The 27,530-nt window shown below is 39.8% G+C and overlaps 7 protein-coding genes and 3 long non-coding RNA genes across 11 annotated transcripts; 6 read left to right on the plus strand and 4 right to left on the minus strand.

Annotated features, from left to right (window-relative positions):
• Window positions 1-48: 48 nt before the first annotated feature.
• Window positions 49-27,529, plus strand: LOC145710362 (uncharacterized). Of its 2 annotated transcripts, XM_081788100.1 has the most exons (8): window positions 49-166; window positions 204-333; window positions 25,988-26,172; window positions 26,260-26,341; window positions 26,382-26,634; window positions 26,676-26,870; window positions 26,910-26,985; window positions 27,025-27,510. In XM_081788100.1, exons 1-8 carry the CDS (start codon window positions 71-73, stop codon window positions 27,493-27,495), a joined length of 1,488 nt encoding a protein of 495 aa, XP_081644226.1. In that variant the 5' UTR covers window positions 49-70; the 3' UTR covers window positions 27,496-27,510. The 2 variants fall into 2 exon arrangements, with proteins under 2 accessions (XP_081644226.1, XP_081644227.1); XM_081788101.1 differs by lacking the exons at window positions 49-166; window positions 204-333 and adding an exon at window positions 25,138-25,500 and having other exon boundaries at window positions 25,871-26,172; window positions 27,025-27,529.
• On the plus strand, window positions 450-1,946 carry LOC145710367 (succinyl-CoA:glutarate CoA-transferase-like). The gene is given in 5 exon segments (XM_081788108.1): window positions 450-667; window positions 715-1,287; window positions 1,328-1,429; window positions 1,470-1,579; window positions 1,582-1,946. Coding segments are annotated over 5 exon segments (1,194 nt in total). The 5' UTR covers window positions 450-543; the 3' UTR covers window positions 1,867-1,946.
• LOC145710381 (transmembrane protein 170A-like) lies at window positions 1,960-2,639 on the plus strand. The gene is made up of 4 exons (XM_081788123.1): window positions 1,960-2,063; window positions 2,108-2,281; window positions 2,330-2,406; window positions 2,452-2,639. The coding sequence occupies exons 1-4, from the start codon at window positions 1,994-1,996 to the stop codon at window positions 2,500-2,502; spliced, it is 372 nt and encodes a 123-aa protein (XP_081644249.1). The 5' UTR covers window positions 1,960-1,993; the 3' UTR covers window positions 2,503-2,639.
• On the plus strand, window positions 2,864-4,090 carry LOC145708163 (uncharacterized). Its single transcript, XM_081785807.1, has 5 exons — window positions 2,864-3,019; window positions 3,064-3,160; window positions 3,376-3,552; window positions 3,818-3,948; window positions 3,992-4,090. Exons 1-5 carry the CDS (start codon window positions 2,963-2,965, stop codon window positions 4,043-4,045), a joined length of 516 nt encoding a protein of 171 aa, XP_081641933.1. The 5' UTR covers window positions 2,864-2,962; the 3' UTR covers window positions 4,046-4,090.
• On the minus strand, window positions 4,156-8,703 carry LOC145708162 (uncharacterized). The gene is made up of 11 exons (XM_081785805.1): window positions 8,545-8,703; window positions 7,289-7,482; window positions 6,690-6,706; window positions 6,446-6,583; window positions 6,274-6,403; window positions 6,016-6,152; window positions 5,912-5,972; window positions 4,945-5,867; window positions 4,669-4,901; window positions 4,342-4,629; window positions 4,156-4,297 (listed from the first exon to the last, which is right to left on the minus strand). Exons 1-11 carry the CDS (start codon window positions 8,588-8,590, stop codon window positions 4,218-4,220), a joined length of 2,247 nt encoding a protein of 748 aa, XP_081641931.1. The 5' UTR covers window positions 8,591-8,703; the 3' UTR covers window positions 4,156-4,217.
• Window positions 12,581-13,546, plus strand: LOC145709584 (uncharacterized). Its single transcript, XR_014134908.1, has 3 exons — window positions 12,581-12,639; window positions 12,754-12,808; window positions 12,881-13,546. It is a non-coding gene; the product is annotated as an uncharacterized LOC145709584 (long non-coding RNA).
• On the plus strand, window positions 14,671-15,402 carry LOC145706746 (uncharacterized). The gene is made up of 3 exons (XR_014134707.1): window positions 14,671-14,760; window positions 14,855-15,221; window positions 15,268-15,402. It is a non-coding gene; the product is annotated as an uncharacterized LOC145706746 (long non-coding RNA).
• LOC145706745 (uncharacterized) lies at window positions 15,396-19,355 on the minus strand. Its single transcript, XM_081784183.1, has 7 exons — window positions 19,105-19,355; window positions 17,118-19,014; window positions 16,989-17,070; window positions 16,110-16,947; window positions 15,972-16,064; window positions 15,662-15,930; window positions 15,396-15,615 (listed from the first exon to the last, which is right to left on the minus strand). The coding sequence occupies exons 1-7, from the start codon at window positions 19,352-19,354 to the stop codon at window positions 15,469-15,471; spliced, it is 3,576 nt and encodes a 1,191-aa protein (XP_081640309.1). The 5' UTR covers window position 19,355; the 3' UTR covers window positions 15,396-15,468.
• On the minus strand, window positions 22,545-23,249 carry LOC145708652 (uncharacterized). The gene is made up of 3 exons (XR_014134846.1): window positions 23,033-23,249; window positions 22,806-22,989; window positions 22,545-22,767 (listed from the first exon to the last, which is right to left on the minus strand). It is a non-coding gene; the product is annotated as an uncharacterized LOC145708652 (long non-coding RNA).
• LOC145710374 (stomatin-like) lies at window positions 23,753-24,878 on the minus strand. Its single transcript, XM_081788114.1, has 5 exons — window positions 24,658-24,878; window positions 24,360-24,614; window positions 24,137-24,313; window positions 23,953-24,098; window positions 23,753-23,913 (listed from the first exon to the last, which is right to left on the minus strand). The coding sequence occupies exons 1-5, from the start codon at window positions 24,808-24,810 to the stop codon at window positions 23,814-23,816; spliced, it is 831 nt and encodes a 276-aa protein (XP_081644240.1). The 5' UTR covers window positions 24,811-24,878; the 3' UTR covers window positions 23,753-23,813.
• Window position 27,530: the final 1 nt, after the last annotated feature.

Below are 27,530 nucleotides of genomic sequence, written 5' to 3' on the forward strand. Positions count from 1 at the left end.
ACAGTCTATTCGTTAAGTTAAAGTCAGCACGCATTCAATAAAATTAGTTTAGAATTTTGTTTAAGTCGCGATGGCGGCTGTTGCTCCAGTAAATCCAAAGCCTTTCTTGAATTCTCTCACTGGTAAACCGGTTCAGGTTAAGCTCAAGTGGGGGATGGAATACAAGGTAATTGCATTCACCATTCGAAATACGGATTTTTCAGGGGTACCTCATGGCCGTTGATGGCTACATGAATCTGCAATTAGGAAACTCCGAGGAATACATCGACGGTGCTCTTGCGGGCCACCTCGGCGAGATTCTCATCCGATGTAACAATGTTCTCTACATCAGAGGTCGAATATTTATATCTTCTCTTAAGTTGACGTTGTTTAAGGTGTCGACGAAGAAGCCGAAGAAGGAGAAAGCAAGGAATAGACGTTTTTTGGAAGCAATTGAATCAAAATTTTGTCCACGTTGCCCGGGGGTAGCCACTCTAGGGAGCGTTATCTTGTGCAAAATTAAATACTGCCTCTGAACCTTCGTTGATCACAAGACATTTAGAAATGAGCGTCTTTCGGCCCCTAGCAGGCAGACGGATCGTCGACCTTACAAGAGTTCTTGCCGGGCCATTCTGTACTCAACTTCTTGGTGATTGGGGAGCTGATGTGATCAAAGTCGAGCAACCAGGTAAGAATCTACGTATGCTCTTGAAAATTATCTACTGAATAGATCAGGAACTGGCGATGATACAAGACATTGGGGTCCACCATTCGATCAAGAGGGTACCGCGATCTATTTTCACTCAATAAATCGAAACAAGAAAAGCCTTGCTGTTGATTTTCGCCGGAAAGAAGGACTGAGAATAATCGAGAAACTCGTTGCCGACTCTGACGTTTTCGTAGAAAACTATATTCCTGGCAAGCTTGCGGAGTACGGTCTCGGCTATGAGGACCTGAAAAGCATCAATCCGAAGATAGTTTACGCAAGTCTATCTGGATTCGGACAGCAATCCACGAGGGCTGGTTATGATGTGATTGTTGCATCAGTTGGCGGTCTTATGTCAATCACTGGCGATGCTGATGGACCTCCTGCTCGAGTCGGAGTAGCCGTAACTGATTTATTCACTGGCTCTTTGATGTCCAACGCCATCCTCGCAGCCCTTCATCACGTCGAGAGCAATAATGAGGCCGTTTGGGTGCAGTCTTCTCTTTTGCAATCACAAGCAGCGATGCTCAGTCATATTGGTGCCAACTTCCTCACAGCTGGAATTGATGGCAAACGATATGGAACTGCTCACCCTAGTTTAGGTTTCATTGCCGATCCGTCACTTTTAACTCAATTGTTTAGTTCCTTATCAATCCTTTCCCACAAAAGATGGTAAATACATAACTGTGGGAGCAGGGAATAATCGCCACTTCGAAGAGATTTGTGACGTTATGGCGATTCCAGGTACTTATTGTCGCTTTGCGCATATCAATTATTGTTTCAGAACTTTCAGTTGATACGCGCTTTAATTCTACGGGAAACCGTGTTATCAATCGACAGCCACTGATTAAACTTCTGTCGGATCGCTTCTCTAAAAAGACACGCGAAGAATGGGAAACATTGTTCGAAAAAATAATGTCAAATTTCCGTGGGGCGGTGTTAACTCCATTGCAGAAGCATTTACTCTTCCAGAAGTAGCCGATTTAACACTATCATTTGATCGCGAGGGCGGTGAGAGAATTACAGTTCCAGGGACACCAGTGACTTTTGACAAAGAACTTATCCCACCATCACCTGTACCACGCCTTGGTGAACATTCTTCCTCTGTTGTTGCCTCCCTTGGCTATACTGAGAAAGAGATTTCTGAGCTCGTTAAAAACTCTATAATTCAACAAGGATAACTTTGTGCTTTTAACAAAATTCTGAATATTATATTCGTTTTTATCAGTGTCACTTTGACACTAGAGTATAACATTAGTCAATTGCACTAAAATTAATAAAACCTTTTATTTTTAGAATTTAGTCGAAATGGGAAACATTCTTCAGTCACCAACAGAATCATTCAAAATCTTAGCGAACGAATACACTGCCTTCGAACGTATGTTCCAGCATTTTTTGTCAAGATATAACGATGAACTTTAGAAATGTGGCTCCGCACATTTTATGCTGTCGCCTTGAGCTCAATAGGAATGCATATATTTGCCGTTATCACCTGTCTCTTTACTCTAATGAAGCACAGTAAAGGGAGATGGTACTCCATTCTTCTGATAATAAACGCGGTTCTCTTTCCTCTTATTGTTGGCTTAATAAGTTCAGGTATGCCATAAATTAGATTGATGACCTTGGAAAGAGTATTTTATTTAGCCATAATCGCGGGAGTTTATTTCGTCCTTGACTGGTCTATGGAGTCATTTGTAGTCATCATCTGGGGAATGGGACAGGTAAATTCAGTCTTACGATATCAATTTTTCACCTTTGTCTTTCAGACTATTCTCCTTTTCATCATGTCCATGTGCAGACTGTTATGCACACTGTGAAAGCTTGTGAATACAGTGCCATTTGTATATTCGTCGCCAATATGTTCAATCACGTGTAAATTGAAATTATGCTCACTGCCAGCTAAAACCAACATGTCCTATCTGCATATAAATAAAATTTTATACTTACCAAGCTACGTTTCAAAAAATTCTAACCCGCATCGACGAATAATAACGAGTGGGTTACTTTGTTAAATTGTTGTTATTAGCAGGATCCAATAAGTACTCATGTTGTATAGTAATTACTCGAAATCCCTTTTATGTGCTAATAATTTGCCAATATACACGTGCCATAAAAATCTTTGTGGCCTTGCATTGCTATCCCAAATGGGAAAATATGTTCCTATCCAAACAAGACGAAGTATCCGCACTTAATCCGTAGGCGAGTTGTCTAAATGTTTGTCTAATTGAATTGTCACGGCTGATGTAAGTGCTCTTGCATCCGAAACTCCATTCAGAGATGAATGAACTATTTTGCCAGGATCTTCCCTCAGTCAGAAGAAGAGTAAAAGAGCAGGTCTGAGCAGCTTTATTTTCGACTGTTCAGCATCCTAAATCTAGTATTTACGAAGACACACTACGAATTTCTCAAAACTTCAAGAATTCCGGAACTTAACTATTCAAGATGCCAGAAGACTATCGGACTCGGATGTTTTTCGTACGTATTTAATACGATAATATCAGACCCCCTTGCAGTTATTTCCATGGTTATCATACAATAATCGTAAATACGCAAAAATAATTATTTTGCATCGAAGCTCCTTTTTTGCAAAAAATAAATCAATGATTTCTCATTATTAACCAAGACATAATTTAACGAAAAGCTAAACTAGAGATTTAGCGGATAGAACACATTTACTAACATTGAAATAGAGAGGCCGGAAGCAAAAGCGTGGCTTGAAGAGTTCGGATTCAAAAAGGGATCGTTTATCGAACGAAAGAAACAGTCAATAGGTTCCACTTCTTCGGCGTCGTCTTCTGACAGATGGTCGTTTGAAGAGATTGACAAAACAGTACTACCATTGGGTGTTGGAATCAGATCTACGTTAGGTAAGATTCTTACCAATTCGTAACTTTCGAGTCGAAAGACAGTCACGAAAAGCATAGTGCGTATTCTCAGGGACACTGCGAAGCCACAAAGAGATATTTGTATTTGTTTATCATTCTGATAATGACATTTTGTTGAATGAGAATCAGATAGTGTCAGATCTCGCTCGGCATTTCCAGTCGGGCATTATTCCAAAGTGCTCGTTCAGAAAAGCACATAATGCATTGGGATTGACGTAATTTAAAAAGTGAGTTACATCTTGTTCAGACGGAAAGCATACAATCACCCATGTCCAGCCGGGCTCGCCGGCGCACCTTTCTGGAATGAAGAAGAATGATAAAATACTAAAAGTCAATGGTATTCACACATCTGAACTGGCGAATTATCAATTAGTGAAGGTAGAATATCATTTTGGCCTCATTATCTTAATATTATGTCAAGATGCTGAGTATGAACTGTGGCGGAATGCAAATACACGTTGAGTCTGATATTTAACTGTAATAATCGACCCTCAAATCATGTAAATAAAAGTAAAAATTCGGATTTAGAAGCTGTTGACTTCAGCATTTGTTTCTTGAGATGCACCGTTCATCGAAGACAGTCGATAAAAGAGGAAACAACTTATATTTACAAATGTACAGAATAGATGTTTTATACAGTAGGGCCTTCAATCAAAAAGTCGCGAGAAAACGCTCTGTTTGACGGGAAAAATATCTTTACGCTCACGCAGCATTTCTTCGAGTAGCTCTTTTCGAAAAAATATATTAATGTCTAAGATGATTTTACTCTACCTGGGCTCATTTGTTGAGGGTGAACGTCTTCTGGATCCGGAGTAAGAAAACGTGGAGACTCACACTTGAGCACAGTGATCCCATCCTTCTTCATTAAAAAGTTGTTTGCAGGAGAGATTCCTTTTTGAAGCAAAACACGCTGCAATTCATCGTAGATGTCTACCGCATCTTTTGTAGATCTTCGGCGTCTTCGTCTGCCATTTTCGAAATGATCTCTTAGAGCATTATTGTACATTTTTGTCTCGGAAACAAGGCTCTCTAGCTCTCGAAGGCGATTTTCAGGCAATTCTAAATCAAAGTCAAAAAGAGCTTTTTTAACAATCATACTCTCTGCGTTTTCTTTCTCCAGCTTTGTGCGAATATTGTCTGGAACTCTTCGTCTGTGTCCATTAACCCAAACGTATTCCGAATACTTCTTTGGCCGGTTGATTGATTGCAAGGCTTCCTTTGCCCACCGAGGAAGAGTTGATGTGTAACGCCACCACATTGGCGTTGTTGTTGTTGGGACTCGCGTCGTCGTTGTTGTCTGTACTGTTGGCAGCAGTTCTGTCTCAAGTTTTCTTGCAAAAAGTTACTTATACGTTGAACTTGATATGAGTATACCTTGGAATACGCCTGGGCTGCACCTTTCCCCAAAGAGAGTCAACCGAGCCCGCTTTGGCTCCGAATGGAACGCTTTCGCCGACAATATTGTTGCTATCGCCAGATTTTTTTACATTCAATGGATTAGAGTGTAAACCAGACAGAATCGCTTCAAGAGGATCGATTTTCTTTCCAACCTTTGTGACACTTGTATCTTCAAGCATCTGACGAAGATCTTTTTCATCCCACTCGATTGGAGACTTGATAGACTGGGCCTTTTCGTAAGAGTTGGGCGTAGTCCTTTTAGTAGAAGGTTTCGCTTTCTTCTGGAAATTCTTTCGGGGAGTAGTTGGGGAGCTCTTCGCACTGCCGGATTTTAGTTGAGTATACCTGGTGAGAAGATCGGCAGCAGTTGTTTTCTTTTCGATCGGTTTTTTAGTTATTTGGTTTCTGGCTGGAATTGGGTTTTCTTTGCGAGCAAACGAGTTGTAATTCGATGCGAGGACTTTCGGTTTATGAGTTGTGGGAGGTTTTACGGTAGTTTTTGAGGCTTTAGCGGACTTATTTCTTTTAATTGGATTCAGCCACATATTTCCAACGCTTAGATTTCTTATAGAGCGGGTTGTTTTCGGGGCCGTGGTAGATGCTACTTTAGGAGCGGGGGAAGTAGCGGGTTTAGGAGGTGTGTATACAGAAAAAAGGGACTTTTTGTTTTGCGAAAAGCCGCCCCAAAAGTTTGATGGTGGTTTATATTGATAACTATCGTTATTTGAGCTAGACGATTTTATTTGTACTTCAGGGGTATACTTAGGGAAGCTATTTATAGTCCTGGTGGAAGCGATTCGACGGTTTTCTTCAAATTTGCCAACGAATTTATTTGAACTGAATTTGTTGCAAACGTCCACTCTCGAGCAAGTCTTGCAATCTCCCATCTTCAGAGCAGTCTAGTTAATCTTTTAGTTTTTTGCGCATAGAAAGTTATAATTACAGTTACTGGACCACTAAGTCTCGAAGGAAGCCTTTCACCCTCGCGCCAAGAGTAAGATCGTCTAAATACAAATTTGATAAATTCTCCTGAAAGAATATTTTTACCTATATCTTCGAACTGGTGTAGCTTTATTTTGAGCTGGAACTCGTCCCCGGAAGCACCCAATAAAATAAGGATAATCGGCAGTAACATGGTATCGATAGTCGTGCCCATGCCATTTCCCGTGGCACTCATCCAGGTCCTTAATGAATGCTTAAAAACAGCTGCGCTATTTTGAGAAATTTTATTCTAGACTTAAAAAAGGCTCAAGAACTCTCAATGAAAACTCATAAGTTATAAAGGATCATTTCACGTGAATTCACCTTTGAAGTCAATTGTGCTCCATCATCATCAATTGGCCCGTAAATAGGAAACCCATCGAGAGCGACACCGAGGATGCCCGATCGCGTGCCGAAGGAGCACTGCTCCAAACATTTTGGATAGATGTGGTACCTGAATCCGCTTTAGTTGAAAGCGTGTGCTTAGACAACTCACCGGTAGATCCCTTCTTTGTCTGCAAGTCCATTGCACGTATCCATCTTCGACAAATTGGAAATTGCGGCATCGCAGCAAGCCATGGTTTGCGAATTGTAGATCGGAACTCCATTTAGCGCCAATCCAACCATTCCTTGACCTGCCAAAGGTTCAAAAAATTTTACAAACTCGGAGAAAAATTTTCCTGCCGATTTCTGCCCCAGGAGGAAGTTCTCGCTAGCGGTGTGTAAATTTTTGAACCATTCCTGCACATTCTGGTTCCTAATCGAAATCTCAGAAAACATTCTTTCTGTTTATTTAGCCACACGGGCAAAATATGACTAGAACACGTTTCAATAGCATTTAAAATTTGTTCCAAAATACAGTAGCTGCGTAAGCTTATATTTAGCAACTAAAGATTATATTCGGAAGTAAAAAGTTTTAAACCCTAAATCTCTGCTTTCATGCAGCTGTTGTCAAAATAGTAGATTAAGGTGTTGCTTTTATCTCGGGCTATTAATTGAATAGAACTCGCTTTGTGGCCTTCTAACTCTTGCCCTTATCGTCCCCTTTGTGGGCAATTTGAAATGACAAGACGTGGCAGAGGACGAAAGATTTGGATAACCCAGCGACACCTGGCTAAGAGCTTTCTTGCCAGTTCAACAAATCTACCTTAGATGCGCTATTAAGTATTCTAGGCTTCTGTCTATTTTGGTGGGTTTTGTCTCGGAGCATTACAAAATACTTTCCGATAGAGGGAAAAATGATGAGCTCGGCAATCTGTATTGATCCGAGTTACCACAATCGAGTTAGGGTAATTGTATTCGAGATCGTATGTCAGTTTACATAATTTGCGACGTTTACCTGAAGTGCAAGAGGCGTCTTTGGCACCACAAGCTTAATCGTTTGCGGCCGTGCATTTGCATCGGCGGCATGATCGGGCAACCCGTTCGATTCAAAGATGAAAAAACGGCCGATGTCGTCGACAGTCAGTCGGCAGTCTGGAGATCTAGAGTCGTAACGGCATTTGAAAGCGGATCGTTCCGAATATTTTAGACCTGAAACGGTGTTTGAATGATTTTGTGAAGTTCATATTTTGACTAACAAATAAAAAGTTAGGAACTCCTGCATGCTCGTTCCCGAAAAATCCATTGAAGACGAGTGGGGTCAATTAATAAAAAACTCAAGCGATTCCGGTTTAGTCGCAAATTGCCTACTTTGCAACGTTTATATGTAAAGAGAACATCTAAACAAAGACCGAGCAAGTTACGCAACGTGTGGCGTGTGATCGGAACAGGAGAAAATCCGAAGCCGTATCGCGGTCTGGCCAAATTCCGTTCAGACCAGTTTCTTTGCATTTTTGGAACTTTTTAATGCCTTCCGGGGCGATAGGCTTCTATGAAAGGTACTAGAATGGAGCTATGTTTTAATCTCGGATTTGGTTGATATAAAAATGTCAAGACAAGGCTGTCTTCGGGCTGGAATGTTGTTCGAAACATTTGATATTTTAATATTGGCCAGATGAAAACAAAAAATAAAAAGACTCTTCAAAATATAACAGCGTTTTTTGCGGCCATTTAGATGAAGCTAGCATTTTACTTCCTCGAAGAAGCATTATATAATTTTTGGCGAAAAGGCTCAACAAATATGCAAACGCAATATTTTCCAAGTGTAGTATGAGCTTCTTTTTATTGGTAATTACCGCAAATTTGTTTGGTTTTCCTTCAGCCACGCCACACCCCGATCTTCAACATTTTTGAGTAAGTTTGTTGACCAGGAGTGCCAAGTAACGTGTCAAGTACAAGGAAAGTACTTGGGCTATGCAAAACAAGTGCTAGCATATGAATACTTAATATTCGATAAAATGGAAAACCAATTTTATGTCAGAAACATGTCACTTCGAGATTAAGGACGCGGAGTTACTCGTACTCCAGGGGGGTAGGATCATCGTCCTTCGCGAATATCTTGGAAATTCGTTATTCTAGTTATAGAATATTTATTCATTTTTAGAAGGCTGTATATGAGTCATGAACTTTAGAAGCAAAAAAATTGATACCGATGAAAATTTTGATAGATAATTGTCAATAACATATAAATGAATATTGATTAAAGTAACGTACCATGGATGACCACGGGTAGAATTGCTAGAAGGTTTAGTCTGGCCATGATTATTCTCTCTTCATATAATTAAGTTTCTATTGCTCTCTTTCTCTTTATCTTTGCTGTGATTCTGGGAGACCAGGAGCACTCAAAGACAAACTTTCTGCGAAAAAATTAAGTATCTGGAGATGATCCAAGCACAGGAACCTTCGACGATCGCGGAATACAATGCTTTGCGCCGGACGGGGGCGCTCGCGTAAAGCGCTCATCCCGCTGCGCGATCAAGGGAACGGTTACAGAGGCACTATTAGAAACGAATTAAGGTCCACCTGTTCTGATAACTCGTGTGCAACTAATCACTATCAATAGGCGAAGACAAGTGAATTAGTTGTGAATACTTGTTCTATTTCTTTCATTTGCGGAAGAAACACAGACTTTTGATTCCAAGGAAGAGCCAATAAATATTTTATGCCCAAAATTATTTTCTTTGTGCTGGGTGACGAATAAACTAATTTCCTAAGTCTATTAACTCGTATTTAGGAATCAAATATTGCAGCTCCGCTTGGAGAGGGTCAATCTTTACGCGCCTTCTGTTTCCCCATCACGAAAGTCTGCGCCATTTAGAAGGAGCAGGGAAGTATTCACTGGCTTAACGGAGCTTCCTTTTGTTTTACAACGATGTGGAACGGGGGAAATCCGATTAGAAATCTGACTGCAATGAGAGTTACAATTTGCCGCAATCGGATGGAGTGGTACTGAGCATGAAATGGAGATTCCAGATTCGACTAGCTCGGCATTTGCTCGAGCCATTGTTGAGGTTTCTGAGAGGGCCAACGTTTAACCAGTGAACATTAGGCCACATCAATCGATCTAAACTTGCTCCCCAAAACTCGCAACAAAGACGGATCAACGGCTCGCTTCCGCTTCAGCCAGAATACCAGGCTTCTGCATACGCATAAATGCCACTCTTTAAACTCTTTTCGGCGGGAAATCCCGATTTAATTCTACGCTTGAATCGATGAAAAACCTTTTTACTGCTCATGTCAAGATCTTATTTAGAGAAGAAGTTTAAGAGAACACCATCTGCGCACTTGGGTGCATTTTGCATTCTTACGCGGTTTCGCTTTGGGGAAACGTGCGGTATCGCAGATTTCGGCTGGAGAATCGTCAATCTGTAATTCAACAACTATCCTTGGCGTATTTACTCCTCATGAGCAAACCTTATTATATAATCTCTGCGGGCCGATAAACAATTACTATGTCCTCAATAGAAATGCTTCTTTTTGGATTTCCGACAAGGAGTAAACAAAGATTCAATTTAGAAATAATATTTAGAAGAAACTAACTCTTCGATTCACGGCAACGTTGAACCACCGACATTTGAATTTACTCGGTCTTTTATCAAATATTTGCAGCTCAAATATTTCAACCTCTCAATAAATGTAACGCTACAGAACGCTAACCATTTATTTCAACACAAATGGGCCATGTAATAAATTTAAGCTCTAACTCTTGTTATTTCGCTGCCCCATTGATGCAGCGCAAGGAATGCCGTCCGACAAATGCTAGTTGAGCATTCGTTGTAAAATGTGCTGAATTAAAATATTCTATGCCGCGAAAATCTCCCGCTTAACATTTTTAACGCTTGTTTGACGTGTTATCTGTGGATCATGTGATACAAAAAAAGACCACTCTCTAAAAACATCTCTGATCGAATGTTTGTGTTGGTTATTCGTTTTGTGTGCTGTTTAGAACCTTGCTTTTGTAACCTGGCGCCTAAATATGCACGTCGAGAGAATATCGGACGCGTGCTCTAATAGTTTGCTGATATTTATGAAGAACACGGAGTCCAGTTTACACGCACTCCAAATTACAAGCTTTATAAACTCTTCGTTTTAATTATTGAGATGTTATCATCTTGACAGGTCGGTCAAGCTTTTTGTGCTCGACAGAGAATAGCTCTATAATCTTATTGATGAATTCCCTGATCTGATACAGTTGATTGATTGTTATCACCAACGTGCAATTTCTGACTTCCACTTTCCCATTTGTCAAGGTCTTCCTGCCCCCAACGAAGTTATCTTCAAAAATCATAAAAATTGATCATTCATCAAACTGTGCACCTGAGGGCCCTCCGAAAAAAACCTCATTGACGGAGCCTATTACACAACTTCTGCAAAATTTCTAAATTGATAAATTGTTACTCTAGCTTCAAGGCCACCAATCGACCATTTGCCTCCTGTTTCTTCGAAATCGCAACAATAACATCTGCGTTTTCTTCTCGATTTCACGCGTTAATCAATCCACGTTTTTTTGCTCAAGCATGATAATTTTTCTCGAAATGAACGTATTCTGTCTCATAACAAATAGAAATGCAGTGACTCAATCAATCTTGGGCAAATTTCAAGGGAAATTTAGTGAACAAAAAACGAGATTCCGAAAACGTGCAAATGGTGAAGAGTATTTCAATAATTTTAGGCTGTCGGAGCAAGTCGTTCTTAGTTTGCAACCATAAAATTAGTCTAACGACGAGAAATTTGCTACATGAGCTACTATTCGTCTTTTGGTTGTGATTTTAGCCAGGGATTTCCTGACTTATGTACTCTTGGAATTGTTGACGGAAACTTTTTAAGGGGCATACATTTGATAAGCAACGAGTGCGCTTTAGTGACACGTTTAGGGACGTGTCGGCAACACATTTTTCTTTCAAAAGAAAAAGAAAACACGTCTTTGCAAATGCGTTGAAAATCCACCGTTGAATTCAGTAGACGTGTGTCGGCGTAAGCAAAACTGTAACCTGTCAATGAAGCTGCATACTCGGCGTCTAATCGACATTTCATCAAACGCAGAGAGTGGTCTTTCACTTTTTATATTCATTTTTTATAATTCATTTAATTATACGTCGACTGTTGTTCAATTAAAAGCCTCGTGGTTTCCGGCTGTGCCAATTACAGAATACTTACAGAATGTTTATCATAACACTTTCCGCCGAAAAATTCCAGCACCGAGGCAAATTTTGAGCGAGAAGAAATATCAATCTTTTCACGCGACAGATTTTGCAGACTGCATTTATGAAAATTCGATTTGCCCGAGCGACAAAATGCGAATACTTGCGGTTTTCCTCGGTACTCGCCGCCGCAGACTCAGAGTTTGATGATTTCTTCGGCGAGAATTGGAGGCCAAATCTAGCGGAACCTGTGCTTGAAGATGGCGCAATGAAACTCAGAAAAGTGCCACTTGGTGTACTATCGGTTGAGAGCCACGGTTCTAAACCAAAACAGTTAGAGAGCACGATGCTGACTTCCTACACGTTCGCCTGGCCTTGTTGATAAACCGGCAGTAGTTAGACAATCAATGGAATTCATCGTCTTCGCAATGTTTAGCCGAGTGCGTGTTTAAATCCAAACGGCTATCGTTGAAGCAAAAACATCTCGTTTGTGATGTGACTTCTCGTGTAACTAATTATTCTTGTTGGGAAATGAAGCGCAGCCGGTGTGACATTTATAGATTTGAATTTCCTGCAGGCGACAAAAACACTTCCAAATTTCGAAAACAAAGGAAAATGAAATCGAAATGGAAAAACAGGTAACGTTGAACAAGTCGCTCACATTCGATCATTGGCTAGAACTAGCCGAAGCAAGAGAAACTTCTGCACTCGCCTGGCAAAGTGTGGCCGAAAGCAGCAAACCGGAATCTGTCTTGCCTTCTTCACAATAATAATTATTTTTGCGAAAGGAAACGGCGCCAGCACGCTTAGCTTTTTTAACTTAGAATTACGAAACGGCTGAGCGCCTTTCAGTCGTCGAGGGATACTTGAAAATTAAAATACATGATACGGAGCTTGTCAATGCTGCAAAGGGAAAGTTCATTCATTCTAGCGACGAATGCTCGAAGGATATTTTTATTTGTTGTAATTCTCTGCGTTAGCACTTAATCCCTCGACGAGTACGTATTTATGTTTTGGTATAGTCACTCGCACTTCACACATGTGCCTAATAGCTTATATATTACATACGACTAAAGCACCTGCGCTGGCAACAGATTGAACTACTTTGAGAAAGAGCTATTAGACGCGCAGAAAGAACGAGATAATGAGACATTCGACAAAGTGCAAGGTTTCGGTTTGCAATCGTATTTCCTTCTGAATATAGAATCTTTTATATCTACTCTTTACGACTAAGACTTTCGACTTGAAGTTTAAAATATGGCGTTTTCGAAACCTTGAAAAGCATTGAGGCAAAAAGGGGAAATATTTTCAAAACAACTCGATGATTTCACTTTTACGTTCGTGTTATAAAGATCTTAATTTAAAATTAAGTCATCAAAGAATTCGCGCTTTAAAACACAGTAAATAAGAGACATTAAGAAGATATACGAAATCGAATATGAAATAAAACGACACGAAAATCCTCATCTTCAAAATCCGGATGCAATCCTTGGCCCAGCGCATTCCTCTATTGATGTGTCAGACGAAGAAATTTCGCTATGGCCAGGGTGCATATCTTCTATTCTAGGACAGTTTCGATTATATTCAGCAGAATCTTTGTGTTTTCACAACTAAATTAATTATAAATAATAGAGACCTTACCAAAGCAATTATCAAAAACAAAGAATTTATGTTCCCCTGTTTAGACATGACGAAAAAGGATGATCTAAGATTTATCCTCGAGTTTTTGCACAAGGAGCATAATCTCTGCCCTAGTCCCGATACAATAAAAAGCGAAAACATTAATCGCGAAGATGATGATTTTGAAGATGAGGGCCTCCTAGTTCCTCTGAAATCACTGACTGGCATTGTCAACAAAGTCGAAAAATCTTTGAGCAAAGAAAATGTCCTTCCCAAAATTATCAAGCAGAAAGTCGACCACTGGGACAAAATAGCCGCAACTTATAAAGCGAAATGGACTGGTGAAACCCCTGAGACATTGAAAGTGATAGCACATATTGGCGCTGCCGAAAACCTTCCATCGAGCATGCGTTATTTGATTAAAGATGAGCATAGATTTGATTTGCTAAGCATTTGGTCAGGAAATGGTTCTAAGAGCTACTTTTTATCTTATACAAGTTTATCATTTTTAAATATTTAAAATTAAAGAATCCTGAAAAATAAATGCTGCTAGAATCAAGATGAAAGATGTATTGGGGGCAATGAACATTGTCGGCTACGATTTGACGCTTTCTTTATCAATGAATGACCTAGAAGACGCGCTTGCGATGTTCGTGGAAAACATTGACAAGTGCAACGAGATGAAAGACTTGCCAGACATTATCATAACAGATTACACGGGCCTTGATGAACTAGCCGAGCTCGAGGGATCCGTTAGAGGCCCAAGTGCCAAAGGACGATTTTTCGAAAAGATCAAGTGCCGCATTCGTGTCATCGACCCATTTGGCACGGATCCATTCTTCAACGAGCCTTCTCTCTCAAAATCTCAAGACAGCGTCGAAAACCATGGATTCGGACTTCCCAGCTTGAAACAGTTTTTAACTGCCTATCCGAACAAAGAAAACTATTGGGGAGGATTCGCCGTCTCAGGCAGAGTTCTCATACAACGCAGGTCTGCTCATTTGACAATTTTGAACTCGTCGCAAAGCTGAAAGTATTAATCAAACTAATGAGAGGGAGAAGTCAGCATATCTATATGGAGCAAGCTCAGGAATTATTCAAAGTCATCCGGCTCTAATCGACATGCTGGCTGCGGATTTCCGCGTATTCATAACTGTCGATTCAGATGAAATAGAAGCATCTAAATTAAGTCAAAATGTAACAAATCTCGGAATCTTGCTCAATTCAGAAAAGAGTCAGGAATATATTTAGACCAGCTTTTTTTTAGATAAGACGGAATGTTCAAATAGTTTGTTGCCATAACTTGACTCTCAAAAAAGAATTGCAGCAGTTTTATCAGTCCATTGATGTAGTCGTCAATGTCGGCCAGAAAGTAGAGACGCTAGCGCCGATTCAGATGATCTCAAACGGCGCATTTTATATCGGGCCCAGATTCGATCATCCGGTTGGGAGAGCCCCAGGAGGCTCAAATTTAGTGAGCAACCCTTTTGGAACCTTACCGTCATTTAGTTTTGGCTCAAATGCAAAATAGTATTTATAAATTTTTGATATTCATATCTTTTGAACCCCTGAATAGAACACTTGACTGCCACATCCCATTTATTGACGATAGTATCCGAACAAACCGCCAGCGATTACAAGACTTTTCAACAATGAAGGAGGGTACAAAGTAAATTATAAATTATAATTTCTGAATTAGCATATTTGGAAAGTACGGGCAGGCTTTATGCGATTTTGTACCCCAAACCCAAGGATCTGACAAGAATTTTGAAACGTGAGGCGTCGAAGACGAAACCACAACCTTTCATACCTGTTGGTTTCAGCGGAAAAGAATTTATTAATCGATTGAGGCACAATATTGAAGAGATGGATTTCTGTCCGAAGAGGATCGTCCACAGCTGGGTTGACTACGCAGATATGATCGTAATTCAAGCTCCACCGGGGACAGATTGCTCACAAGCTTGCAGCACTAAAGGTCTTACGTGTAACGCAGAGATGTTTTCCTATATCAATCAGAAGCGGTTTCTAACAACCTTTTGGCCTAAATGCAAAAATATCATCAAAATCACATCACGTAGCTACTGGAGCTTAGGATATCCGGCGATAAATGGACAGAATTGCATTCTCCAGGTACTAAGGGCTCTAAGGTGTCGACCGGTTTATCATATGACTTGAGGATAACAACAAACTGCTGGGTTGTTCGGTTCCGGGAGAGGGCGAAAATAGAAGAGTTTGTCCCTGCCAGAAAAAAGATCTTTACGAAAAAATGAACACTGAATGATAAAGTTTATGAATAAAAGCATGTTATAAATATGTCCATTTACAGCAGCAAATATGAACAAAAATACAGAATAAACATGAAGGAAGATTGCATAGATTACTCCAAGGGCCGTAAATTGTAATTTATTCCGACTTCATCCTCCGAATCCGGCTCATGGAACGTTTTTTTCAAGATAGATTGAGGTCTGGGTTCGTCCCGCTGGCTCACAAGTCGACTGACGTCGTTTATAGATGGGAATTGAGACTAAAAACGATATTTTAACTGATTGCCAACGACAAGGCAACTCTACCGGATGGACTGGAATAGTCCGCTCATCATCGAAATTGTCGTTATCATCATCGTCTTTGTTGCTTTTAAGCACTTCCGATGGGCATTTGTGAAGCGATTCAAGTTGAATTGGGTAATTGCGTGCCAGAACCATTTCTCGCGATCTGAGTTCCTTCTCCTCTTCCATAAAGGACGCTTGTTTTTGTTCCCAGTCATATCGAGCTCTATTGTATGCTTTCAAAAATTTTCGCTCAAGTCTTGTTCGTCGTATCAAGAATCTCGCGGCCATTACTTAATTTTAGCTTATTTCTGAAGTCGAGTGTGATTCTTACTTTGAAGCAACATTATTGCCCACAAAGATATCCAGATAGCGGCAATAGCAGCTGATTTTCTCTCAATGAAGTTTCCGACTTGCTCATAACAACCTAAATATTTATATTATAAATACTTTGATGAATTCTTCACGTTACCTGTGAGATAAGGCTTTTCAATAATATTGACGCCACAATAGCCTCCACCGAAACCTCCACTAGCACAACATGATTCTGGAATTCTGCATTTATCAGGTTGAAAGCGAGTTCTCAAGTCTTCTTCTTCCAACTTGTCGACCTCATCTTTCTCGGGCTTTGGTTTGACCATTATAGGTTGAGTTTTAGGTGGCATAAAAAGCGTTTGGCGTGTTGTTGCCACTGCTTGTTTCGTAAAGGGAAGCTCTATAGGTTTTGTAGAGGACGTCAAAGATGTCGTTGTAACAGGGGCAGAGCTCGGAAATGTGACTGGAGTGAGCGGTGTTGGTGACTGTTTTTTAGGAATCGGTCCGAAGGCATCAAAGGGATTTGATGGAAGTTGTCGCTGAGGTTCAAAATCCGGTAATGATGGCAAATAATCTCTATCAGATTCTGAATTTTTGGGGACGCATACAATTGCGCTCTTCGTCCAATCTTTGAATCCGTCGCTTCCGCAGCATTGCAGTCTGCTCTGAGTGAAGTCAATCATTCTTGATAGTGCCCAGCGTGTCGGCCCCTTTCCATCTCCATGATTGTAGTGGAAAACTGCAGCAAGTGATGCGTATTTGAAAATTTTCATCACTTTGCCAGCCAAGATCCAGAAAGCAATTCCAGCACCAAAGAAAGAGAGAAAGAGAAGGACGAGTATCCAAGCGAAAAAATTGAGCATAATCAAATGGCATCGTAAGAATCCAAGCGCGCCGTTGATTGAAACAAGAACAACAAGAAGTCCCAAACACAAGCAAAAAAATGCTGGATCGGCGCAAATTAAGATCGGGTCGGTCAATCCGTCCAATCTTACCTAAATTAAAGCTAGATGAGGATGAAGTGAATAAGACATACTTTGATAACCCCGAAAATTCCGAATCCAATGGCAATGCAGCCAACAACGAAGAACGATAAATTGATGAAAAAGAAAAAGTATCTGAAAAAATATATTAGTCCAATCTCGAGAGGGCCAGCTTCAGTAACCTGTACAAAATAGAGATGAATGATCTTTTTGGAGGTTTTTGAGTAGGGGGTATAAGAGGTAGTTTTCCTGTATATTTGTTTGGATCAATAAATTCTTCACCGCCTAGAGGTGGAGAAGGAGCTCTTGATTGTCTATTTGATGGAACTCGGCTACTTTGGCTTGATTGATGTATTCTCTCGATAGTTTGCCGCTTATCCTCGATCGGGAGTCCAAGGTCATCCCTCTCTTCGGGCTCCTGTTCCAATGGGTCATCGATAACAATTTCATTCGGGACATTAACGTGTATTGATTTGTCTGGGTCTTCCCAAGCAGAAATGTTTTCAACCGGAATGAGGGGCTTTCCGAACGTTCTCGGAGAAACTGTCGGCAGAGCATCGACGTCTTCTGCCTCTTCTACAGATTTTTCCGCTGGTTCTCCAGAGTCCTCTCCCTTTATAACATCTGGGGCATCCATTTTGGAGGATTTTTCGATTGAAGTGCCCTCGTCTTCATAATCATCAAGATCGTACTGATTCATTTCCCGCGGATTTTCATCTCTCTTGAGTGTTTCAACTTTGACCTCTGTGTTTCCCATGTGATCAGTTCGGTGAATTTCAATGTCCGCAATAGGTCCCGTTGCAAGAGGAAATATCTCCAAGTCATTCGGGTCGCCTTCTACTCCGATTTTTCCAAGTTGTTCCGATAAGTTAATATCGGGGTCGATCACGCCTATTTGTGCGCTATCATTGATCGTTTCTAGAGTATTTGATCCAAGAACACCAAGAGAGTTCAGAGTACTAATCATAGCATCATTGGCGACTTCTGTAGGTTGACCATTGTCTGTAGATATAAAGACGGACGCAAAGTTTTGCTTTTCAGTCGGTGGCTTTGTCTTTTTACCGAAATTGGGAATGGCTCCTGGAGCTGTTATTTCGATAAGAGTCTCATCCTTCGACTGTTTTATCACTTTTTCTTCCGTGATATTAGCCGGCTTGACTTTTTCTTTTCGATCTTTTTTACGCTCTTTGAGAATACTGAGCTCTGGATTCTCAAGAATAATTTCCGAAGGTTTCCCTTGACCTTTCGCCTTTTCAAGTCGTTCTAACTTTGCTTGGTCATCGACGGCTTCTTCAATTTTTGCTGGCTCTTCTTTTGGGGTAGATTTGATTTGAACAATGTCAACTTGTTTCATCTCTTCTTTGATGAGTTCTTTTTTACCGCCTGGTCCAGTAATCTTGCACCTTTCCAAACCTATCGATTCTGGAAGTATAATTGGCCCGAGCTTACTTTTTTTACTTCGATCCTTTTCGTCAGCTTTTTCTTCGATCTCATCTGAAGTTTCTTCTCCTTTCGGGATATATTCATTGACGATGTCATTAGGGTCAATCAATGAAAGGATGTTTTTCTTTTCCACTGTTTCCACATCAAGCTTATTCTGAGCTTTTAGCCCCTTTTTTCCAAGAAGAACGCCAGGATAACTAAAATCCGCAATCTTCTCATTCTTAGATATTCTTTCTGGCTCAGGAGCTGTTACAAGTTTTTGCTTGACAGTTGACTCAGTGATCTCAGATTCTTCTTCAATGTCATTTTTTGTGAGCGCGTTGTACGCAGCAACCATTGGGTCTTCGAATACTTCTTCCACAGGTTCTTGTTGCCCAGGAAGATATGTGTCCTTGTAAGCATCAGGTGGATCATCTGCGACTTTTCCCTTTTCCAGAATCATTCTTTCTATGTCGTCCTGACCAAGTGGCTGCTGGTCATTGATTCCATTTATCAACTCTCGAAAGCTTTTCCCTTTTTGATCTCGTGGATCGATCAGATTCCCCCGTCCCAATGATATCTGTACGTCATTATTGCCTCGATTTCGTTTTGAGTTCTTCTTTCTTATGTCGACAAGGGGAAGCTTGTTCTCGTAAACTAGAGATAGGTTAGAAAGGCAAGTCTGTTAGAAAGGCATTGTCTTAGAAATGAGTTATATTATATAAGTCATTAAATCTGGGCACGTACTTATATGTCGTCCATTTTCGGTTTGAATCTCGTCCACAGGGACGAACTCATCTGCTAATTTATTTTTGCCTTGATGATCGTCTTCGAATTCATAGCTTGCATCGATTTCGTCTGGTTCTTCAAATGATAGTTTCAATTCTTCTTCTAATTCCTCTTTTTCTTCATTTTTAGAGCTCTTGGAAGGACTTCTACGTGGAAATTTATTGTTTAGAAGATTTGTCAAGTTTTTGTCGAATTCGACTTCTCTCATTTTCTGTTAAATTTTCATTATTATGATTTGAATCGTGGAAAGTAGTAAGTTATCATCCATTCGGACCGATTGGACCGTGTGCTAGAATCATACGAGCCTGCAGGCGCATCGCCGCGCAGTAAGCTCAAGAAAGTACTCGGCCGGAGCTCATTCGCTCCTTTCAATGCCGGACAATGGAATGCCTTGCGAGATTTGTTTGCAATACACGTTTGCCAGTCTTGTGAACTCAATAAAACTATGTATTGGCGAATTGATTAGTTTTTCAGCATAAATGAGTCTTATTATTGAATTTCTTCAAGGCAAACATTGCTCTCCTTTGGTTCTTCTGACTCCTGAAGTTCGCAAACTTCCGGGTTCGACGCATTTTTCTTGAGAAACAATAAATATCGGAGTAATTTAACTCTACCTACTTTTTCTAGTTGTAAAAAACCTTTCAAAATAATTTTGGTAAAGGTAAGAACGTAAAACAAAATGAAGAAAGAAAATATTAGAGCATCTGCAGTGTCCATACAGGAGAACGAAACAGGCCTTCAACTTTTTTCGTAATTATTTACTATTTTTCTTTACTTTGAGAATCGGTCGATCGCTTCCAGTGGCCATCTTCGAATAAAGTACTTTACGCACTTGCCAATAATCAGTGACTTGTTGCCACTTATTTCGTTGTCATCCATAAAGATGACTTCTTCTGAAACCGACGAAGATCCGGCTTTTACAGCAACACTCCAGAACGCAGAGAATCCAATAAATGTAACTACGAACAAAGCAATGCCATACAAAGCCAGATTCAAGACAGTCGGCAGAACATTTGTTAGATTAACTTTTGTGAATTTTCGATTTCAATGAAAGATCTTGGTCTTGTCAACGAAAACTCATTTTCTGAATCAGCGGTTTTTGCTTTTAAGCTCGTTTTCTCTCTTGAAATTTGCTTGCAAATATTTCCGGCAATGATTGTACTCATCAATGAGACCAGAATACTAAACATTGGATTTGGCGTTTATAAGTTCAAATACCTCTTGACCGAGTAAAATGAGAGAGCCTTGACGAAATAATTATATGTCACGAAAACGGACGGAAGATCATGGCACGCAATCTGGATGAAAACCAGCTGGTTTAATTCTTTCGCAGACTTTTCCGCATTGAATGCGACTTCATCTCTTACACATCTGATTCAGTTAATAAAAACTCGCTCTTGCTAGTAACGCGGTATGTTTTTATTATCTTTCCTCCATGCATGAATTGCGAAAAGAATGCAGATCGAAAACCGAAGAAAAGAGATTCCAAAGAGGGACTGGGAAACTCCCAACCGACTCACCATAATTGTTCCATTTTGATCAATATAGCCTAAAAGTACACCATTGATTTATCATTGTCACAAGGATTAAGGACGCTAACTAAGGGTTTAATCATTATTTTATTTATTTATTCATTATTGCTTAAAAACATTAGACTTACTTGCCCATATGATCACTTTAGTGAGGTTTGAAACAATCAAAGCTTTTCGAAAATTTACGTTAATGATTATTCAACCTTTCCTTCAATAATAAGTACGAGAGATGGAAACAAGCAATATTGAAGCCGACAACCAGGTTTTATGTGTTAGATTAGTAACATTTTTCATTATTGCTAATAATTTATTAGTGCAAGTAAGGCTAAGGGTGAAATCCTATGTGTTTTTTTGTGTTTTATGCACTTAAAATCCCAAAGACGAATAATTTTTGTAATTCGATTCTCATAAAACCTTTTCAGTACGCAAATGGCTTCATAAAGTTTCCAGGCGAGACCTTCGATTTAATACCAAGTAACGAGGCGAGTGCTACTGCCAAAGATAGAGACAATACTGTTACTGTACCTATAACAAAGATAACCTAAAAGATATCTGAGCAACACATGCTTGAAATGATGAAAGAGACTGATTCCGTCTTTTTTGTGACCAGGCTGAAAGTGTCGACGGACGAAATCATTTTCAAACTAGATAGTCCCGCAAGAATAGTAGAAATATTCTGTCTCTCTGATTGTTCATCTCTTGATGATTTATCTTTAAATAATTGTATCGATCTCATTAAGTCAGTTAATAGCGTACCATTAATCGCTGAATGCACCGAGAACTCAATGACAACCAAATCGTTCATGACCAGGGACTGGGAAAGATGAGGTGGTTCTTTTAAACTATCGCCGTAAATAAAGGTTAGCATCAGCTTTAATTTGTTTTTGATGGATTCAGCAGTTTTCCGCTTTATCGAGCTTTGTTGGAGGTCATATCTGTTTAACTAAATTCAATAACAATTAAATTTAGTAATTATGAAATCATAGAAGACTACTCTACGCCCCTTTCCTCGTTGAGGAGAAGACAATTGCGCTCGAAATAATTTCGTAGGAGAGCTGATCATCTGCGTCTAATTGATTCGCCACGTGAAAATTGATGTACTCTCGCTCTAGCCCTTTGGAAGCCATTATTTGAAATTTGTCGCCGATTTTCGGATCTCTAATTGTCAGTGTGAATACCTTCAAAACCACCGTTACGAACGAAAAGTCGGAACAAACTTACTCTGTTAAATGGTGAACGACTAACAGTAAAGCGCTCGTCATCGTCTGCATTATTTTTACCAAAGAATCTAATAGCATCAACCGTATCAGGTGCTTCGTCAAAAAATATTATCTTCTTCGATTCAGACGGATCCGAGAGAGTCATTTCCACGTTTCCAGATTCAGAGCCAAGTATTTTCTAGGAGGAGTTCTTACTTTGATCGTTCTCTTTTATTTTAAATATGTTTCTAACTCCTTTCAATGACAAACAAACGCTAAAAATGAAAAAGTTTTTAAGAAAATTCATTTTTCCAAAGAGTAGTCTCTAGTATGGAATCAGGCGTGATGATAGTAATTTGCGCGCTGAATGATAAATCAAAATGTCCAAAAAATCAAGGATCAAATAGAGAGTCGTGATTGACAGACCATCGAATATTCTGATAAATTAATTCTTTGCTGGGTTATTTTCAGCGCGTGAACTTGTAAAATTGCCCCTCTATGAGCGTGCTATTTCCTCAGGCCTACCTGGTCGGAACTTCTAAGAATTGAGCTGGGGCCTCTGTTTGTATTTAGTAAAGAACGGATTAGCTAATCGCAGGAATTCAAACCAAAGTTTTAGAGTGTGGAGCAAACTTTCCTCTGAAATAATCCCCACATCATGTACACAAGGGAATTTATTTACGTACACAAGCAGTCGCTAACGGATAATAGCTACAGTAAAAAGTCCTTCTTATCATCCTTCTGTGGCTTAAATTTTTCATCGAAGCTATGTGATCTTCTGATCGTCGCTTTCGGTTGCCAGATCCGGGCAGATACAGCAGAATTTTCCGTTGCTTTGAGTCGAAATCTGCAGAGCGCATTTGTCTAACTCCGATTTTCGTATTTGTCCCCTAAAACCGTCGTCAGCTGCCTACCAATTTGGTCTCACCTTCAGCTTCTGGAGCAGATCACTTGGTATATATTGCGTCGTTTGTAGTAAATTCCAAGCCTCTTTTTGATCAGCAGAGATCTCCGATTTTTCCTCCGCGTTATGCTCTAGTTTCAAGTCTACCAGTCCTATGGTATCAACTGTCTCAAATCCGTCGAGCTTGCCAACAAGCTGGCTCGCTATACTGTAAATAAATGTATTTACAAGCAAATGCATGAAGTCCTTACCTGACAACTTTGTCTTGTGATTTTGCTGATATTCTGTTGAACACTAGTTCATGACTCTGTTTTCGTCGACTCTCTACTGGAATGGACAGAACCAAGGAAAGAAAAGAGAAGCAGATTAACATCAAACGCGCAAAAATTAAATAGCAATTTTATCAAGTAGAGTGTAATAAAAATAAGCGTAATCTACTGTAACCAAAGCCTGGCTTAGATTCGCTGATATTCTCCAAATTAAAATGAATTCGGAACTTTTACTTCAGAAGCACGAGCACGGAAACAGAGGGCGCTCTTGTGTCTGTCCTCGTTTTCACGATAATCACTTTTAGTGTTCCATAACCCCTTATTGCCACTTCTTATGACAACAGGAGATGGCACAGAAAGTTATTTGCTTGTAAGTTAATGATTTATTGTGAATAACAAATACTGTATAAATAGTACAAAGACTGCCATTACATTAGCGTACATGAAAAAATTATTTGCAACTGAGATCGTATATTTCTTTTCTTAAACACAGTTGTCGTATTTTTCAGATATTTTTCACACAATTTATAAGCATTGGGGTAGTTTTGTATTTAAAGAAACCTCTCTGTCTGAGATCAGGGTCTTGTGACTTTAGCTGCATACATTACGAAGTAAATTAAGGTCGTGGAATGTTCGGCAGCTGTACTACTTTGCCCTCGGTTAAATTTATGCAAAAACTCTTCTATGGAATTCAGTCTGAGTTTTACCAAGTAATTTTTGCTCTGATTTAGGTTTATTAAAAGAAAGATGCAGGTATCTGAAATTAGTTTTCTTGAGCGCGATTGGGGAGCATTTCGATCGGTAATGGGAAGATGATTGTCGAATTCTTCTCGGCAGAAATGGTTGTGAGAGTTTGCAAATATCTAAAAAAAAATAACTAAAAATTAGCTTTTTATCTCTACCGAAGTTGGATGGCTTGAGGTGCCTCAGCAATAATTCTCGCTGCATCTGCGATGTTCTTTGAAGCATTCTTTTCGCCTTCCGACTGGATTATCTTAGCCTTTGCCTCTCGCGATGCTTCGGCTTCTGCAGCCATTGCTCGTTGCATCTTAAAAAATTTTTTTGAAGCCTCTATGACTTCTTTACCGATGCTGGGAGAACAAGATCTTTCAGCTCAACTCTCTCAACGTAGATTCCCCAAGGATCAGTTGCCTTGTCCAATGATTCTTGGATTTCATGCGAAATTTCGTCTCGTCCACTCAGGAGCTCTGTAAGGGTTCTTGTTCCGAGAATATTTCGAAGGGTCGTTTGAGCAAGGAGACGCTAAGATAAAAATAAATTTAGTACTTACTCCACCGTTCGATTTTACCGTCGACTGGCTGGCGTTGTCAACGGAAACCACGGATTTTGTAGCATCAGTGACTTTGTAATAGCAAACAGCATCCACGCGAATTGTGACAGAATCTTTTGTCAGTACTTCTTGCGGCGGAATATCGAAAACCACTGTGCGAAGATCGACTTGGCAATAAGTGTCAGTGAAGCAGTTGACGAAAAAGATTCCAGGGCCGCTTGCTTTTTTATTTTTCAGTCTGCCAAGACGGAAAATGGCTGCTCTTTCGTATTCCTTTGAAAATTAATATACCCTGTGGCTGTTTTAAAAAAAATACCTGAACGATTTTGATGCAGAAAGGAAGAAAAATTGGAAATAGAAGAATAATGATCACAGTAAAAAAGCCGACAATACAAGAATCGCATGCTCCTGGGCCTTCGTCCTCGTCCGACTTTCTATGATCTGTGATCGGAATTTGCGTCTCTGACATTTTCAACTTTTCAGCTCTGCGAGAAAAATCTATTCGTATTCAGTGAAAACGATTGAGGCGTTGATAAGATCGGAGCTGATTTTGAAAAACGTGGTCGTTAAAAAAGAGAGCATGACGGTTTTCGTAGGAATTTTTACGATCGCTCAAGTCGAACTTTCTTAGCTGTCATCATTAGACTTCTCCAAGTAGTCTACTCATACAGACGCTTTTAGTAGTGTTGGTAACAGTATTTAACGTATTTCCTGTAGTTATTTAAAGATTCGTAGACATTTTTTTAAGAAAACAATTTTCATGATTCTGCATTTTTTTCTTTTTGCGAAGTTGATGAACAGTTGTAAGAGGGCCGTCTGGAAGTTATAATGATATCACGATCAGTTTATTTATCGTTTAATCAGCATATTTTCTCGATTCATCCTCCCTGCAGCAACTGATTTACACCATGCAGAGCGGTGAGGGCGAGCATCGCCTATGTAAGAAAGCGTATAAAGTGCCCAAGGGCATTCTTCTGCTAGATCAAAAAGGATCGAAGACCTTTTAGATTGGAAAGCATACAATCTTTTGGTCACCATCGTCGTTGCTATTTTTTATTATTCTTTAATTGTTCTGCTACTTGGTGTCATTTTACGAGAAAAGACGGAGAGAGAAAAGACGTCTTTTCAATGAAAATCATCGCCGCAGCAATTGTTCATGGTACTCGAATCAAACTTTAAACAGTTATGCACTGTAATAGTTGTGCTTTTGCTTCAGTAGCGTTCCCTCTGAATGGATGATTTTGAGACTTATTTTTACGAGTGTTTTACGGTTGGGTCCTGTTCGAAATTTTATTTGAACGAATTCTATTCTTCGTTGCTCAAAGATAGCCATAACATAATGTGACATTATTAATGTCTTGTTTGATGAAACATCTTTATATCGAATCGGCCAGCCTTGGTTGTATAATACGACTCGTATCTATGATGTCATTATTGTTTTTATCGAATTCAGTAGCAGCAATTTTTGCAATCAATTCAATGACCTTCGACTTTGAAAGAGCGCTGAATTTTAAAATATATTTTTGAAGGTCTCTTATCATCGGAAGTACAAAACGAAGCAAATAAACAATGTTCAACTGATCATAATTGTGGAGATTCTGCGAGCATTATGAAAGACGTAAATCCCGAAAACATTTTGCTTGGAGGCGCCGATGAAGACACGCTGATTAAAAATTTAATCGATTGGCAAAAGGGCTTCTTGTCCGAGAAAATTGAGATCAGACGTGGTGAGTATGGCGTCGGTGTGTATGCTGTCGAAAATCTAGAAGAGGACGAGGAACTTTTCACTTCCGATAACAATTATCTTATTAAACTTGATAAAGCTTTCGAGGTATAAGAATTATATAATATATATATAATATATTGATTTCATAATTGAAATGCACCTAAAAATATAAGAAAGTGACGCTTGTTTCAGGCCTTGAACGACAGAGTCGATGTTAATAAAAATTACAAGCTCGACTGCACAGATACACTCTCACTGTTCGTTGCTCTTGAAGGTAAACTTGATTTGATTTTTTTGTCGATAAACGTGTTCAGTAAAAAAACGAGAAAAGTCTGATATCTGGCCATACCTAGCAACAATGCCCCTCGCCTACATTACACCACTAGAATACTGGCCGGAAAAGATGCTGGAGTTTCTAACTCCAACTGGAAAAGATTTGGCACAATCATCTTCTGAAGACTTTAAAATTCGGTGGGAGCGAATTGATAAAATTTACAATTCTGTCAATCAAGAAAATATTTTGACGGAAGAAGAATTTCACCACGCATATTCAATCGTTTTTACGAGGTAAAATATTGCCATAGAAGCAGTCATGAACGATTACAAAGGTACTTTACTGATGAAGAGCCAGAAGCTTTTCCAGACTGGTTTCACGAAGACTCTGGCTGTGGTTCGTTAGGCCCAGTTTTCGATTTCTGGAATCATGATCACCCGGCAAACGCAGACTGGTTCGTCGACAATGGAATGGAAATCAGAACCTCGGAAGCAATTCCAGCTGGCGCGGAGCTGTTCATCTCTTACGGGTAAAGATATTTGATCATCTCGTTCTCAAACTGTCGTAGCGACAACGCTCTGCAAAATGCTAAACTAGCTCAATCTTATGGCTTTACCTTCGGTGACAGCGAAAAGCTCTTTGAGGTTAGAAAAATCCTTGATGAGCCGTCACAAAATTCCTAGGTTGTTAATTTCTACGAAGAAGAACTGATTCAAGCGTGCTTAGAGCGCCTGGGCATGTCGGAAAAAATATGCAAATTAAAGACACAATTAGCGCTAGAGATGAATGAAGACGATGCAGGATTCTTAGACGGAGATTGTCATTTGAAATCGTCGGCTGTTGAGTACATTGCCAGTGGAGATCCGAGAGCGATAAACGATAAAAATGCCCAGAAAAACTCACAAGATTCCAGGTCTCTACGACTGGCTCTCTGGATTGTGTACAAGCGGATTGCAGAATTAGATTTGCTCAAAGGCAAAATTTCTTCGTCCGAGTTCACCGCTACCGAAGAAAGATACCTACAAATGGCAACTGACATGCTCAATTCTGAAATGCACGTTCTCGAGCTCTGTGTTGATTACCTGGAAGACGATGCTCTGAAACTAGAGCGATCCTCGATGTCTGTTGACAGACAGAAGAACCTGTCGATTTAGATTCTTCATTATTGATAATCTGAGATTTCTTCAAG

This window comes from Oikopleura dioica, chromosome XSR, assembly GCF_907165135.1.
Source record: "Oikopleura dioica chromosome XSR, OKI2018_I68_1.0, whole genome shotgun sequence".
NCBI lineage: Eukaryota > Metazoa > Chordata > Appendicularia > Copelata > Oikopleuridae > Oikopleura > Oikopleura dioica.